Source organism: Falco peregrinus, unplaced genomic scaffold, assembly GCF_023634155.1.
Source record: "Falco peregrinus isolate bFalPer1 unplaced genomic scaffold, bFalPer1.pri scaffold_35, whole genome shotgun sequence".
Taxonomy (NCBI): domain Eukaryota; kingdom Metazoa; phylum Chordata; class Aves; order Falconiformes; family Falconidae; genus Falco; species Falco peregrinus.
This window is the reverse complement of record NW_026599603.1, coordinates 1,240,779-1,256,565: the sequence shown is the minus strand read 5'-3', so window position 1 is coordinate 1,256,565 and position 15,787 is coordinate 1,240,779. Positions and strand designations below refer to the sequence as shown.

The window sequence follows — 15,787 nt, the reverse complement described above, 5'->3', positions numbered from 1 at the left end:
ATGTGCCTTTTCAATACTTCCAGGAACAGTGACTCAACCGCTTCCCTGGGCAGCATGAAAAAGCATAAGACCAGTAATCTCCATTCTGATGATCTGCAAGAATTTGTTAATCCACCCTTTAAGTGCACACCAAGATGGAACAAGGGACACTGCCAGCAGCCCTAAACACCACTCACTCCCCTTGTTTCTGCACCATCTCTTAGTTTCTGCACCATCAACTCGCAGCGCACAGCACAGGCTGCACGGTGTTCACGTATACCCACCAGCTGCCTTCACCTGCCAGGACCCTGAGAGCTCGGGCATCAGCCCAGTTGTCCAAAATGCTCCTACGAGCCTTAATCCAACCCAAAGTGTTAGAACCTCAGTCTTCAAAACTTCCTCAGTGAAAAGTTACGTATATTCATGCCCAGTTGTCACACAGGAGTTTCTACCTCTGGCAGAGCATAAACATTAACTCAGTTTGAAGACACCAGAGTGGAGGCAGGGAAACAACCAAAAGCAGAAACAGAACCCCCCAAGCCGGCCTGGGCCGGCTCCAGCCTTCTGCCTGCTTCTCCAGCACACACACACACATTACTGGCTGCCAGAAGAGTAAATATTCTGCATTTTCTGGATTGCTGCTGTAATACTACAGCACTGGCTGCAACCCCAAGGTGTTACAGAGGAAGCTTTGGCTTCACCACCAAGTTACTGCTCATCCTTCAGTGAAGGGGTGAGGCTGGACAGCCTGTTAAGAATCATCTGCTCCCTCCTGGAGCACTCTAGCCTCTGCATTTTCTCTAGATGTATACACAAATTGCTTTTTCTCAGAAAGTCACCTATGGATTTAAAATGCAAGGAAAGCAGTGAGCTTTGCAGTCACTTCTACCTGGGCCATCTGTCCGATTTTTCCTCGCGAGCCTTCACAGCATTTTGTAGACAGAGCAAGAACAACTCATCTCACCCCTCATTTACAGACGGGGCAACACAGGGAGAAAGCAAGATGAGGAGGGCGAGAGCAGCAGCAGCTAAGCAGGCAGCTTCCACCCCCTCCACGGTTAACCCAGTCCGGATGCAGGCACACCGACACCCCGTGGGAATGGGAAGCAAGGAAGAACCGAGTTTTCTTTCGGGGAGCAAAGCTCGCTCCCTGTCCGGCTCGGGAGGGGAGGAGAAGGGGCTCCAACTGCCGGTGCCTGACAAGGGATGTCTGCAGCCTCCAGGTGCCTCAGGAGCCCCCCCCTCCCTCCACAGGCAGCCACATCCCCCAAACCCTCCCGCCCACAAGCAGCTTCCTTGCAGGGACACAGACCCCGCCGGAAGATGGGCACAACGTCCTGCCGGGAGGCGTTTGGCAGGAGCCGTGTCACCCCGGCCCAGGCACAGCCCTGCCTCTGTGTCCCCGCTCCGAGCTGCCCCCAGCCCCGCTCCCAAGCCCTCCCACCCGCAGGTGGCCCCGGCACCGAAAGCCACCCGCCACCTCACCGGCGGGGCCGCAGGGACACCCGCGCACTCCGCGCACTCCCGGTCGGCGCTGACAGCCAGCCCCTTGTCCTGGCTGCCACTTCAACGGGGACAGTGGCTAATGCAGGGGCAGTGGCTGATGCCACCGCGGCAACGGCAGGGACAGTGGCCGATGCCACCGCGGCAACGGCAGGGACAGTGGCCGATGCCACCGTGGCAACGGCAGGGACGCGGAGAGGCACAGCAGAGGGCTGCAGGGATGCTCAGCACCCAGCCGGCTCCCACCCAGCCTCTGCCAGCCCAGGGGGACCCACAAACAGGAGCCCAGCTGTGCCCAGCTACCACACCAGCTCACGGCTTCAGCAGGGAGCTCCCACTTACCCCTGCCCCAGGGCAACTGGAACCAGCCGCGCTTCCCTGCACTTGCTGGGCACAGGCACTGCAGGTGCCTGGCTAGCACAGCCTGCTCTCCAAGCACCAACAGCAGCTCAGGGAACGCGTGCAACGCCCACAGCAAGCATGCAGCCACACTGCCTCCAACACACCCTCCCAGCTTCAGCACAGCCACAGCCCTGCCCGTCTCAGCACAAAACACGGCAGCCCTTAGAGAAATTCATGGCAGGACCCACAGGGTTTCCCCCGGGGCTAAGAAAGCAAGCCAGCACTCCAGACTCATCATCCAAGAGCCACACGCCATCTGGAAACACCCACTATGACAACAGATCCTAAAAATCAAGCCACACAACCCACAGAGGTGCCAGCACTGCCCTCAGAAGGGACCAGCTGCTCTTCTGGCCTGCTCACTTTGGGATAACTTGGAGCCCAGCTCAAGCAGCTCACCTGCTGCGCTGCCACCGCGCCCCTCGCAGCCTGCCTGCGGCGGGGCTCTCGGCGCAGGCTCACACCCGGGCACAAACCAGCACAACTGACCTGTCCTTCTCAGGGAAGCACCGCAGCCAGCAAACCCTGCTAAGCACAGCATCACACACAGCTCTCAACTCTTGACAGAGCCCACAGGTGCCCTTACGCCCTCGCTGAGGAGCTCGGGCACCAGGCACACCGGTGGTCCATTCAGACAGATGCACTTACCTGGGCGCCTCTGCCCTGCCCTTGTGCAGGGTCTGACACAGGGCTCGAGGGAGGTCACTGCTTGCTGAGTGTTGTTTGAATCCCTCACGTTCCTTTCAAGGACACAGAGGCTCCTCCAGCTAGGAGGACAGAACTGCTTCTTTGGCTGGTGAGACCACAGGGGAAACATGGAGCTGCGTAAGATGGCAAACGAGAGCACTTCCAAATCAGACAGCTGGAGACTTATTCCCACTTCAGAGTGAGCATCGCTGGTATTTCATCAAGAAGCCAAGCAGGACACCTCAAAGCCTGAGCCTTGGGCATATGCCATGGGATCGCAGAGTGTGAAATAATCATCCAAAAAGAATTTGTGTTGTATATTAGTCTTCCCCATACTTCCTTCTCAAAAAGGCTTCTGCCCAAGTAACTGGACCTCAGAAGGCCCACAGCCATTATCGCACTGCACCTGGGAACACCAGCATTGCAATCCTGGGTAACTGCAGCCCTTCAGGCAAGGCTCAGCCTGGTACAGGAAAGGGACACGGGGCCACGTCTGATCCTCAGCACAGTCTTTTCCAAGGACTGAGCAACAAAACACAAAAGGCATGCAATAAAAAGGCACCCCGATGTGCAGCACTTCACCCTCCGGTGCCTTGCACAGCCAGGGCTCACCCTCCTCCCTCCGGACTTTGATCTCAGAGTTACACGCTACCCGTGGGCCACTTCACTTTTAGCCTGTGCTCCCTGCACTGCCACCGAGATGAGCCAGTCGTTACTTGGCAGAGGCGAACGCAGGGCAGGGAAGCAGGGAAGGCAGGACCCACCATTCTTCCCAGCCAGCGCCTTCCTTCGTCAGCCTCCGATCACAGGTCAGCTTGCTCACCCCCATTTTACCACGTGGACATTGCAATAGGGTTAGTTCACTCTGTTTTCTCGTATAGGTTAAGACCCATCGGGATCTTAGAGTTTCCTGCACAAAGTTTAGCCAGTTTATTTTTTTTTCTTAGACAGGTTCAACCTAAAGTAAAGCAGAGTTCACAGTACAAGAGAAGCCTGGGACAGGGGAGTTCAAGCGTGCTGGACAGAGAGAAACATGCTCAGTTTTGGGGGGCTTTTTTTTTTTTTGTTTGTTTTTTTAATGCATACACCTTGACTTCAAAGCCTTTTTCTCCTTTGCTCCTCTTCCCACATCCCAACTCTCACATGTAATGGAGGCAAATCTCTATCTGCTGTTGCCAGACCCTGGGCTGGACATACCCACGCCCATCAACTGGAGGGCAACTACACCAGCGCACCCACAGCAGCACAGCTTGTTGCTGTGGAAATCCCAACTTACAGCACTGAAGAGGTCATCGCTCGGCAAGAGCACGCCAAGATGGTCTGCAGGAGCTACTTCCAGCCACCCAGGCTAGAGAAGCACAGCACCCAGAGGGCCCCAGCTCAGACAGGCTCTTCAGCCTCCCTGCAGTGCCTGTCACTGGAGGGAGAGCGTGGGTCCCCCTTGCACAACCCGCTCCCAGCCCCACGGGAGGCAAACTCCCTTTGCCAGGGCCTTTAAACACCCAGACAAAAACCCTGGCAGGCAGCAGGGAAGAGCTGATGCAGCCCCGTGCAAGGGGAGCTGCAGAGACCCTGGTGATCCAGCAGAAGGGGACCCACGCTCTCTGCAAAAGGCAGCTTGATTTGATTCGCTCATGTTTTGCACGCAAAGCCCTTGGGGTGCTCCAGCATTTTGCAAAACACACACGTTGTGCCAAAGCTGCTTCATTTCTGAGGGCAGGGAAGGTGAACAGTGCAGACTATTCTTTTTTTCTAGCTCACGGGGACTTTGAGGGATAGGAATACACTGCATTCCCAGAGAGCAGGCTGGGGAGATGGCACGGCTGGTGTGTGCTGTCAGCCAGCCTGCTGGCAGACGACAAGAGGGAGGCCACAGCCAGCTGGTCTTGCAGCTTTTTCACCAGAGCCACGGCTCCTGATGGCTACAGACAGCAGACAGCCCTGCCAAGCTGCCATTTTCGAGCAGCCACGGACCTGAAGTTACAGTCGGTATGGGTGCCCACACTTGGCAAGCCTACACACATGGTTCAGGATGCCCTGCAGGATGTAGAAGACTGCAGCCACCGCTTTCTGACCCAGTTCTGGGCTTCGCCATGCTTGGAGATGGAAATGTAAGGCAGACCACCCCTGTCACAGAGCTGGACGCCCAGACACACAGGCGGAGCTGAGACAGGGAAGGGGAAGGACAACCAAGTCTCTTCCAGGCTTCTTCCCCGGGACAGGGCTTAGCCACCTCCCCTGGGGGAGACGCACACTTTCAGAAAGAGCCCAGAGGCTGAAAATCACAGCACCATCCAAGCTCACGACCATGGACTTGGGGGTACAGGGTTTATATCACTGCCCCCTCTCCGTTCTGTTCCTGGGGTCCTACACAGCCAGCTCTGCTCCCGCAGGGACCAAGCCCCTCCTCCCCTGCCAACACCCCCCCTGCCCCAGCAGCTCACCTCTGCTCTCCTTCACAGCATCCAGCTGCCACCATCCAGTTCAGCTGGGAGCCATCCCTCCCGGTTCACACTTGGCTCCCAGCTGGCTGCCTGCGCTCCTGACAGACACATGCCCAGCAGCACAGGCTGCAGCTAGTCCCAAGGAAGCAGACAGGGGATCACACTCGTGCACAGCGCAGCGCACAAGCGAGCCACCCTGCTCCATCCTAGCGGGGTCTGACCAAACCAGGCTGGTGGCCCTGCTCTCTTTTAGAGGCACAGAGAACTTGGTTCATGCAGGGAGCTGCTCCACCCAGGCTGAAAATCCTTCCCCCCAGCCCCGGGGAAACACTGTTTACACAGCTCTTCTCCTCCTGCAGAAACAAAGGAGCCTACAGCCGCGGGCAAGAGCAGGCACCTTGCATTATTAACCTCTCCTTTGCTGCAGCGTTAGAAGGACACAGAGCACCGTCAGCCAGCACCCCCCAGAAGCCCTGCTGCGGGCTCCGAGGTCAACCCTGACAGCACAGGCACTCTCCAGCTTCTGAACACCAAAACCCCTGCGCAGGGTCTGAAACAGGCACATCAGAAGCACCTTTCCTGTCATCATTGCTGCACCCACGCCATCAAACCCACAGAATAACTGGACACGGCTGCTGTCTTGCAGAGGACACAGAGCTGCAGCAAAGGCAAAGAGCTGCAGTGAGGATCCAGGGAGGGGGGGGAAGTGCTGCCACAGGCAGCTTATACGAGGGGGTGCAGAAGGAGCCTTCACTACCCCCATTTTAACCCATGGAGGAAGAACTCCAGCGCTCGGTTCAAGAAAGGACTGACTGCAACACTCAATCATTTTAGATGCTACCAAAACATCCTCTAACAAATAACTGCAGTCAGATCACTTACCCACTGACACCTGATGAAGTCCCAAATAGGCAGCTCAGTCTTCTTGAGCCAGAACAGGCTTCGTATTTGTTTCCCGATGAGAAAGAAGGAAAATCAAGGTGGCTCCTTTTGTCCGTGTTTCCCCTGCCACGTTCTGAGCAATGCAGTCCCACACTGTAGGGGAGAACAACGATTTCATTTTGGTTTTGGTAGCACAGACCTGAACGCACAACCCTGGCTTTGCTGTCCCCCTTTTTATACCCATGCTGGGAACCCATTTCGTTTTCTCACTTTGTTTAGTTTACATCTCACTTCCAAACTCTGAACTGCTTCTCTACTTCTTCTCTGAAGCAAGACAGCATTTCAAATGCCTGCATTTTTGAGACATTAACTGTGCAGTTACTTGCAGAGTAAGTTGTTCTCCTCCCATTGCTTTTTTAAAACAAAGCAAAATCTTTGGCCCTAACAAGTGTGATGCCTCCTAGCTTTTCTTTTTCCTTAATACTATGACACCCTTTAATGCAGACAGCTGTCTCTGTGTACATGCAGAAGAAAATTTACAAGCCTCAAGAAGTTAATCACAGTTCAAGGGGAATCTCTGACATGGAAGTCAACAAGGCAGTATCCAAGGCTGCGACTGCCAGAAGACAGTGCCACAGAAGGATGGATAGATTCCGGATAGAGGTTCAGACCTGACTCTGCAAGGTATCGGCACACATCTCAACCTAGACAAGAAAGGGTACAGCTGTCAAGGACACCCATATCTATGCAGTTACAGGATCGGTCAAGTAGTTGTTCCTGGGGCTGACGCTGCCTTAACCCCAGCCCTCTTGGCCTCCTGTTTCCTCTGGCAGCTAAGAGCCATCTAAGCCCCCACGACACCGAGGACAGAACCATGCTGCAGTACCACCACGCTGTAGGAGCGGGGCTTAGTGGTCTGTCACAGATGCAGAGCAGGAGCAGTCCCTCCTCCCTCACACCCAGCTCTTCTCCTCAGCTAGCAGGGTCCTGCCAGGGCATCTCCCATCCCGCCCCATACTGCGGGGCACCACAGGCTGGGGACTACCAGCCCCTCCTCTCCTCCACCCGACATACCCGACCTCCCTCAGAGCCTAAGCACATGGCAGCTCTCTACTGCTTGGCATCACGTGCATTTAAAACCATGGCAATACCCAAGCACCCACGGCCCAGCAAGATCCTCCCACGGTCGGCTCCAGAGACCACGTTAAACGCCACAGACGGTCCTTCCTCCAACTTCTCCAGGCCAAGAAAAAACCCACACGGCCTTAACCCAGTCCACAACAGCTGGGTTGGCATTTGCAGCTTCTGGCACTGCAGGAGCGGGCTGGAAACTAGGACCACGCGTGGCAATCAGTTAGCTGAGGGGAATGTGCTCGAGCTTGTCTAGACAACAATTAACATGATGAGGCATGTTTACAGAGCACAGGGGAGTAGGGGACAGATGGTGCCAAGGAAAGGCAACACCTTGCTGTTAAGTGCCGGTAGTTAACCACCAATCAGGGATTGCCTAGTATGCAATGCTTAGCTTAAAGAACCAATTAGTTTAAAACGCGCAGCTTCTGAAAGTGTATAAAAACGCGTGCTTCTGTACAATAAATTGACATTTGCTTGCATCAAGCTGCGTCCCGTCTCTTCATTCGCCGCAAATTGGTGACTCCGACGCGATGCGTTTAAGGATCTAACGTGAAGGGCTCTCGAATCACCTATCTGAGCGACATGCAGCGAATCCCACAGAACTCTGAATGATCTGCTGAAAGGAAGCAGGAGCCGGCCTGAAATCCCTCCGGAGTTGAGAGGTGAGCTGTGGGAAATCCGTAATGGGGAATCAGGCTTCGTCCCCAGAAGGAGACGTTTATGGACTCATAAAGGGTCTTCTAGTCAGATCAGGGAGTCCGTGCCTCAATCTCCTCAAACGGTGACCCCTATGGTGGTGTTCCGAAGCCTTGGAAGAATAAGGACGGAAAAAAGACAGCTCGTGGAAGAGGGCTGCGTTCCGGAGGAGGCGGCTTGGCTGAACGATCGTCTTGCTGTCTGGACCAGGCGGACAACCTAAACCCCGAGGATAACGCCTGTATGCATCGAGACAGGTGAGCAGCCAAGAAACCTTAGAGACTTTGAAAGAATGAAAGTGTGTACATACAGCAGACAATTGTATGATGCTGCCGCGGAGGGAACTCTGTGTCGGGAATGCATTTAACATCTTGGTGGCAAATTCTGACTACTCTTTGCCAAGTGTGGACTAATTCTACTAACGGTGCTAAACCAGAGGAAGCTGTAAATTCCACCGACAGCGCGACTCTTCTCAAGACACCATCAGTGATGGCGATTCTGTCCACACCTCCTCTGCCCCCAAAGCTTCTGTCACTGGTTGCAGCGACCCTCACAACACAGGACCAAGCACGGGAACAGGACAACTCGGACAATGATTCCATTGACACTGATAAACCTTTTGATCCAGGTCCTATAGATCTGGAAAAGGAGCTAGACCTTTTCCCCACCCCCTCGTCTCTCCTGATGCATTGATTGTATTTTGGGGGAGGGTGAAAGGGGGTCTGAGGGATTGGTGGCAGGAATGCAAGTGGGAAACACTTAAGTGATGGGTTTTGGGAGTCGCTAGGGCATGTTCAGTATTTTGTCAGACAAATCAACCTGCAGAGTGGCAGCCTGTGCAATACAAGGCTGTTACAGAGTTAAGCAAAGCAGTGCGGGAAGGGAGGATTCATAATACATTTGCTATGTCCCTTCTTGAAGTGATGGCAGAGCCTTATACACTCACACTGCGTGATTGGAAGTCATTGCTTTGTATGGTACTAACTGATACAGTATATGATGTGGTTATCTGATTTTTGTGAGCTATGTGTAGTGGCCTTGACTGAAAACCTTAATCCGGGAATTGCTGTTAACTATGAGCAGTTAGCTGGAGCAATTAACTGTGCCGATTCTGTGACTCAGGCAAGGTATCCCAGGGACAACTGTTTGCAAATGAATGAGATGGCTATTAAGGCAGCCAGGATGCGGGAGTCTTGCCACAGTCTTGCAGGGTCCTAGAGAGTCACTAACTTTAATACTAACTTGATTGATTGGCTTCAGAATATTTTGCAACAAGTCGAACATCAGGAAGCTCAAGGGTTGCTTTTAAAACAACTGGCTGTGATAATGTCAATGAAAATTGTAAACGGGCAACTTTCACAATCGCAACCCCAACATGTGTCAAATGATTGTAACGCAGAACTCACAGCAGACTGTAATTCTCAGGCTGAGTTCTGGAATGCAGCATAACAGATTTTTGCTTCTCTAATCTCTTCTGTAAGAATAGTACACGCTCTTAACTTGCTTAGTAAATTAGGCTGCTAGCTTGCTACACAAAGTAATACTACAAATACTGTTCTTTTTTTTCTGGCTCATTAACAGATGTTGATTCTGTCCATCATATGTTGCTACAGAACCGAGTTGCTATTGATTTTTATTATTAGCACAGGGACACAAGTGTGAAGACTTTGATAGGATGTGTTACGTGAATCTGAGTGACCACTGTGAATTAATTTACAAAAGTATATAAAACTCAAAAGCCTTAAAACAAAGATCTGCAACAGAGCCAGGGGCGGGATGCCTTTGGTCTCTTCTCACAGCTGGGAAACTTTGGGCCATGACTGAAAAGTATTACAGGATTTATTATAATTATCTTTAACCACCTTATTGATGTTTGCCTTATGTCTCCCATACCTTTTTTTCCTATATTCAGTGTTTAGTTGATTGTAACATAAATCAGGTCATGGTCACCCAGCTACACACAACCTTTGCCTCGTCGCAATTAACAAGCAAAAAAGAGGAGGACAGAGAATGTCTGAAGAGAGATACAGGAGAGGAAGCTGGAGAATATTTGACCTAACAAGAGATGAGAAAACAACTAGGTATTGTGAAGGAGAATAGGAAAGATAAACATGGTTATCTAGTGTTTAATAGGTGTCTGCACGCTTGTAGAGATATATAGCTATGTAACTGCATGAATGATTCCTGCCCTGAGCCTGGTGGACCATACAGCTGCGGTTTGTGTCCTGGCTCAGAGATGTAAATAGGGGCTTCTCTGTTTTGGTGGAAGTGTTTCTCTTTGCATAAAAAAAGAGGGAATGAAGGGAATGACCCCAGAGGTATGTTCAGAGAAGGCATGCTATGTTTCAAACTTTTTGACTGAACCAGTTCTTGTTTGGTGTGCCCTTCCACCTATGTATAATGTTAATCCAAAAGAAGATGATATTGTTTACACTTTGAATGTCGATAATTGTCTTTCTGTTGATGCTAATGTAGTAGGAGGCTATGATGGGAACGTATTGCAGCGGTTCTTCTCTTATCCGGAGTAACAGCAGGGAAAGCATTAAAGAGTTAAATCACCTTGTTTGGTAGGCGGTTAAGCATGTGAGTCAAAATTGCCACTGCTTTTTGTTGTTGGTTCAAGGACATGGCTGTGAAGATTTTGATGGTATGTGCTGCGTGGATTTTAGGCGCCCCATTGCAGCAACATGTTATCAAAATCTGAGAAAATTTCAGCCTTTTTGGCATCCATTCACTCAATTGGCAGTATTGTTTGTTTGCTATTACCTTGGTTGCTGTCAGGTTTGCAAGGGCCCTGCAGAACATGGCAAACCTGGTACTAGCTGTTCAAAAACAAAAAGGGGAAATTGTAAAATTGTACGGAACAGAGACAGTGGGTTATTTTGCCATTGATAATGCGTCTTAGTTGCTTTTTTATTTGTTCTATTACTTATACCTTGTTTTTACTCGTTCGGTTTCAAAGGTTCTTTTTGTGCAACAGGAAGGGGGAGATGCAGGAGCGGAGCGGGCTGGAAACTAGGACCATGCGTGGCAATCCGTTAGCTGAGGGGAATGTGCTCGAGCTTGTCTAGACAATGATGAGGCATGTTTACAGAGCACAGGGGAGTGGGGGACAGATGGCGCCAAGGAAGGCGCCAAGGAAAGGTAACACCTTGTTGTTAATTGATGGCAGTTAACCACCAATCAGGGATTGCCTAGTATGCAAGGCTTAGCTTCAAGAACCAATCTGTTTAAAACGCGCAGCTTCTGAAAGTGTATAAAAACGCGTGCTTCTGTACAATAAATTGACATTTGCTTGCATCAAGCTGCGTCCCGTCTCTTCATTCGCCGCAGGGGCGTGTGGGCTAACAGCAATTTCATGGGTGAAAAAGAAGGAAAGCACTGAGTCCATAACACAAATTAGTAATAAGCTATTTCTTCTTGCAGCTCCCATCACCTTTGGCTAATAACAATCTTTGACAGCAAAGTAACGATTAAAGTCCTCAGGACCAAATTTAACCCACTGACCATGAAGTGGCAAATGAATCCGCTCTTGTGGCTGAAGTCAAGAATGGCCAGTGGTACCAAAGGGACCGATGTTTCTGTGTGTTAGTTCTAGGGAATCATGCTCTGCATTTCAGTTATGGACTACGTATTGCTGGCTCTGCCCTGAGTTACGGATGATACACTAAAAACCTCACCTGTCCCACCATCAGGTAGTCATGGTCTTCTGGCACTCTCGCTGCACAGGGGGAGAGAAACCCAGATTCATTTCACTGAAGAAATGCAAAAGACAACCTCAGGAATGCCGAGAAGAATTTTTTGTGAAGTGGACATTTTTCTGGATTTTTCAGATTTGCATTCAGTATGCTTTACTTAAGTTTTAGCTGTTTACACTGAGCAACGTAATTCTTAATAAATTATTACCGAGGGGAAAAAAAATGCAAAGCCTCTTGGGAAGACGACAGCATGAGGTTACTAGAATCGCAGGCCGTTAATTCCTTGGGTAAAGCAACATCCTTCTGTGGTGCTGGATTTAGCTTTGATGACAACATTGACAAAATTTCTGCTTCTGGTTTAATTTGAAGTGTGAAACTCTGTTAGCCACCCCGCCCAAACACCATTTTCCTCACTTCAGCTATGCGGAAGAGCAGAGGGATATTACTTTCAGTTTAAAAATAGGAACGGTTTCCCATCAGTTTATTCAGTTTTGCCCCCTTTCTGGAACTTACTGCGCTTTTACTTGCCTTGGTGGTTAGGGGCTGTGCTGTAAACCAAAGCAATAAGGACGACTTTAGTTAAAGAAGAGGTTTGGGTTTGTACCTTCTTGCTAAGAAATTTTACGACAACTCCAAGATAATGTATTTGAGGTCACGAAACACACAGGTGCTCAGTCTTCTCGCTACTGTCTTGCTTTGAGGGCAGCCAAGAGAGAGGAATGTCATTTTCTTCCGCCACTGCTGGTGACCTGTGGGCAAGATGCAAGCAGAGAGAGAGATCACCGCACTCTTCCTTCCCCGGCTCCCTGCTCTTCTTTGCCTGTTGGTTCGTAGCAGATTCCTGTTCTGCAGCGGTAAGGATGGTTCTGCTGGTTCCTGCAGTCTGCCTGCAGTCACAGCTGGCAGCACAAGGCTGAGGAGAGGGCAGATCTGCACCAGTGCAGCTCAGGCACCGCCTCAGAGCTGTGCCAGCGCACAGTGCAAGCACTCGCAGTGACAAAGGTGCCGCTTAAGAGTTCTGGCCTTTGTGAATATAGCTAATCTTGTTCTTTCTCTTTTTTCCTCTCTCTTTTCTTCACACACACGCACACCCCCACACCCTCCCTTAGCCAAGTAACATCGTGGTACCCAAAACATCCTGTGGCAATTAGTTCCCCGGTTTCCCTGTGATTAAGTACCTGATTTGATTTCTCCTATTTGAAAACCTCCAGCAGTCGTGCTTGCCTCCTTTACACTAACTACAACTTTACTACCTATGTTTTTATACAATAACCGCCCCTCTGAAGATTCCTTCTTCAGTATTTCCTTCCGCTGAAGCTAGCTCTTACCCTCGCTGCTGATTTTCTCTGCCCCATTTTAACCCCACCTGATCTGTTCTGGCGTGGGGATCAGAGCTGCACAGGTCTGGGGGGGTTTAGGGCAAACGTGACACAATTCCCGATTTGTTCCGCGTTCCTCTGCGCTCCTCATAAATTTGCTTTTCCTTTTGTGAACTGCCAGTGGTTTTTAAGCCGACACTTTGCAACACCTGCTCTGCCGGCAGCATTCCTCCCGGCGGGGTAAGCACCAGCCCGGTGCACCCCCGGCACATGGAGCAGCTCCCCAGCCCCCCGCTGCCCGCGTCCCCCTCTGTCCCCCCCGTCCCCTCCGTCCCCGCCGCCCGCGCCCCCGTCCGTCCCCTCCGTCCCCGCCGCCCGCACCCCGCGACAGCGCAGCGGCCCGGGCAGGCCCGGCTGCTCAGCAGAACCCGCCCCCGCCCCGCCCCTCCCTGGGATGCGAGGTGTCACGTGGCCCTGCGGCCCCGCCCCCTTTCCCGCGCGCGGTCCCGGTGCGGCGGGCAGCCATGGCGGGGCGCGGGGCTGCGGAACGCGTGCTCCCCGCTCTGCCCCGCCTGCAGCCGCTTTCCACGGCCCGGCGCCCGCCCGCGCCGTGGTTCGAGGACCTCCAGGCTGCCGCCGGGACGGCTCCGGGCTGGCGGCGGGGCCGCCCCGAGCGGCAACTTTCGGCCCCGGGCCTCAGCCGCCCGGTCGCTCACGGAAGCTAGGGGAGATGCTGGTGGCAGCGGAGCTGAGGGGCCGGCGGGGTGAGGGGACCGGCGGGGCGGAGGGGGTGGCCGAGGGGACCGGCGGGGCGGAGGGGGATGGCTGAGGGACATGGCCCGGCTGAGGGGACTTGGGGAGCTGAATGGACGGCGGGAGCTGAGGGGGATGGCGGGGCTGAGGGCACCGGCGGGGCTGAGGGCACCGGCGAGCTGAGGGGGGGCCGGGCTGCGGCCGTGCCGTGCCGAGGGACCGGGGCGCTGCGCGGACCAGCGCCGCGGCGGGGCTGAGGGCCGGGGGCCGCGCGCGGCGGGCGGCGCCTCGCAGGCGGGGCACGTGCCGTTCGGCGCGTGGCGGGGGAAGCGGAGGAGCGGGGCGGCGGTTGAGCGCGGCGTTGGTGCCACCTACCGGCACGGACGCGTCGCAGCAGCCCGGCCCCGTCAGTGCCGACACCTTCCCCGCCAGGCTGCGGCGGCTGGTCAACAGCCCGCGCTGCCGCTCCGTTCGCTGGGGCGCCTCCGGCCGGGGGCTGGTCATCAACCAGCCGCGCTGTGAGTGCGAGCTGCTGGGCGCCGGGCCGGCCGTCGCCGCGCAGCCGGGTGGCCGTGGGGCAGCGGCAGCCGCCGGTTTCTTCAAGACCACGAACTTCAGCAGCTTCATGCGACAGCTCGGTCTCCATGGCTTCCGCAAGGTGGGGGTGTTGCCGGGGAGCAGTGTGCTGGGGCCGGGCCCAGAGGGTGGACAAGGCAACGGTGGCAACGGCACCGGGCCCCTGCATCGCTTCCGCAGCCCCCACTTTTGCCGCGACCGCCACGACCTCCTCGTCCACCTGAAGCGCCTGACGAAGGGCAACAAGGCGAAGATGGCAGCGGGCCTGGATGTGACCAGCCGCCCACCCAACCGCTTCCAGCGCTTGCTTGGCACGCCACTGAACGGGCAGCCGCTGCCTCCGCCCTCGACGCTCAGCAATGCCAACAGGCCTGGTGAGTCGGAGGGGGCCGTGTGGGGCCTTGGTGGGTTTTTGAGAAGCGCTGGGTGGCATGGGATTTGGAAATCAGCACTCCCCTGAGGGAGAAGGGTTACCTGTCCTTGCCGGTGGCATCTCCGTTCACCTGGTGTAGGGAAGCTGTCGTTGTTTATGCAGGTAGATCTGCTGCCAGTAAGCATGAGTAGCATGGTTCACACGTATTTCAGGCTGCCTGTAGACTATAGTACAGTCTCCATTGCGTGCTACACTAAGAACACCCTTGCCCGATCTCTGTGGAGCTGGCACAGCTCTACCAGATGAACGTTACCGCTTCTTGCCCGTCGGTAAGGATGCCCGTCAGTAGGGGTGCTTAATAAGCTGTCATTAATTGTGTGCGAAACAGTGAGTCATGTGAAGTGATAATTAGAGCATCGTGTTAGTTTTGTGCAAAGGAGGCAAGACCTGGTAGTAAGATTTTTGTCGGTTGTCTCCTGAAAAAGAATTCACAAGCTATGCAGTTTTTAAAATGGATTGCATGAGTAGGTGAGAGCTAATTAGAAAATAATACTGCTGAAAAGCCCTAGAACGTGTTTTCTTTCTGTCTAACGCTCTTTGAGAGGATCTGAGTTTTCCCAAGACAAGTCTGAGCCCTCAGGATTATTCCACACGTTTTGTATCGGCCCGAAAGCTTTGTAGCTGGCGCTGTGTAAGGCAGATGTGAATATCTTGCTTTGCAGTGCTCTTGGGCTGCTCTAACTGTGGGCTGCTGCCAGAAGAGCACTCCTGCTTCCCATTCCTTTGGTGGCGTGTTAACTGTCATCTTCCTTGCAGCTGATACAGCAACGTGTTGGTTCAGCGCAACGATCGGAGAAGACTTCAACAGCCTTTTTGTGGCTGGCTCCTGGACCCGGGTGATGCACCCCGTGGGTGCAGAGCTGTAAGGCGCGGTGTAGGAGGAGCGGCAGGACTGTGCGACCAGGGGAAGGGGAGAAGCAGTTGACGGTACTGCTCTCTGCAGCACCGGCTGGCATTTAGAGCAGAGTAGGGTATCACCATGCTCGTGGTTACTGTGTCAGGGTAGGAACTGTCATCTAATTCAAGTGGTGTTTTCCGTGATGTGTGTGGAACTGCACGTGCAATACCAAGAAAACAAGATGAAGCATCGGAGAAGGGATGGAACTTATTTCGGTAGGGAGGCTAGGAAGCATTTAAAGTAATGACTTGATGTTAACGTTGTTAAGGCTAAGGTGAGTCATTGCAGACTTCAGTGACATGTGGTTTGATGTAATGCAGACCATTGGTAAAGGAAATTATTAGAAAGAGATGACCTGTTCATTTTTTGTCCTCTGTTTTGAT

General features: G+C 53.2%; 2 protein-coding genes across 2 annotated transcripts in view; one reads left to right on the top strand and one right to left on the bottom strand.

Annotated features, from left to right (window-relative positions):
- LOC106112480 (hydrocephalus-inducing protein homolog) overlaps positions 1–7,201 on the bottom strand; it is a 63,511-nt gene extending 56,310 nt beyond the window's left edge. The window contains exons 1-2 of the mRNA XM_055793354.1: positions 7,049–7,201; positions 5,898–6,050 (exon numbers count right to left, since the gene is read on the bottom strand). The gene's annotated coding sequence lies outside the window, so the exon portion shown is untranslated. The remainder of the gene's footprint in view (positions 1–5,897; positions 6,051–7,048) is intronic.
- A 4,474-nt stretch (positions 7,202–11,675) lies between these two features.
- On the top strand, positions 11,676–15,372 carry LOC129783344 (heat shock factor protein 5-like). The gene is made up of 4 exons (XM_055793327.1): positions 11,676–11,712; positions 13,323–13,508; positions 13,836–14,477; positions 15,263–15,372. The coding sequence occupies exons 1-4, from the start codon at positions 11,676–11,678 to the stop codon at positions 15,370–15,372; spliced, it is 975 nt and encodes a 324-aa protein (XP_055649302.1).
- The last annotated feature ends 415 nt before the right edge of the window (positions 15,373–15,787 follow it).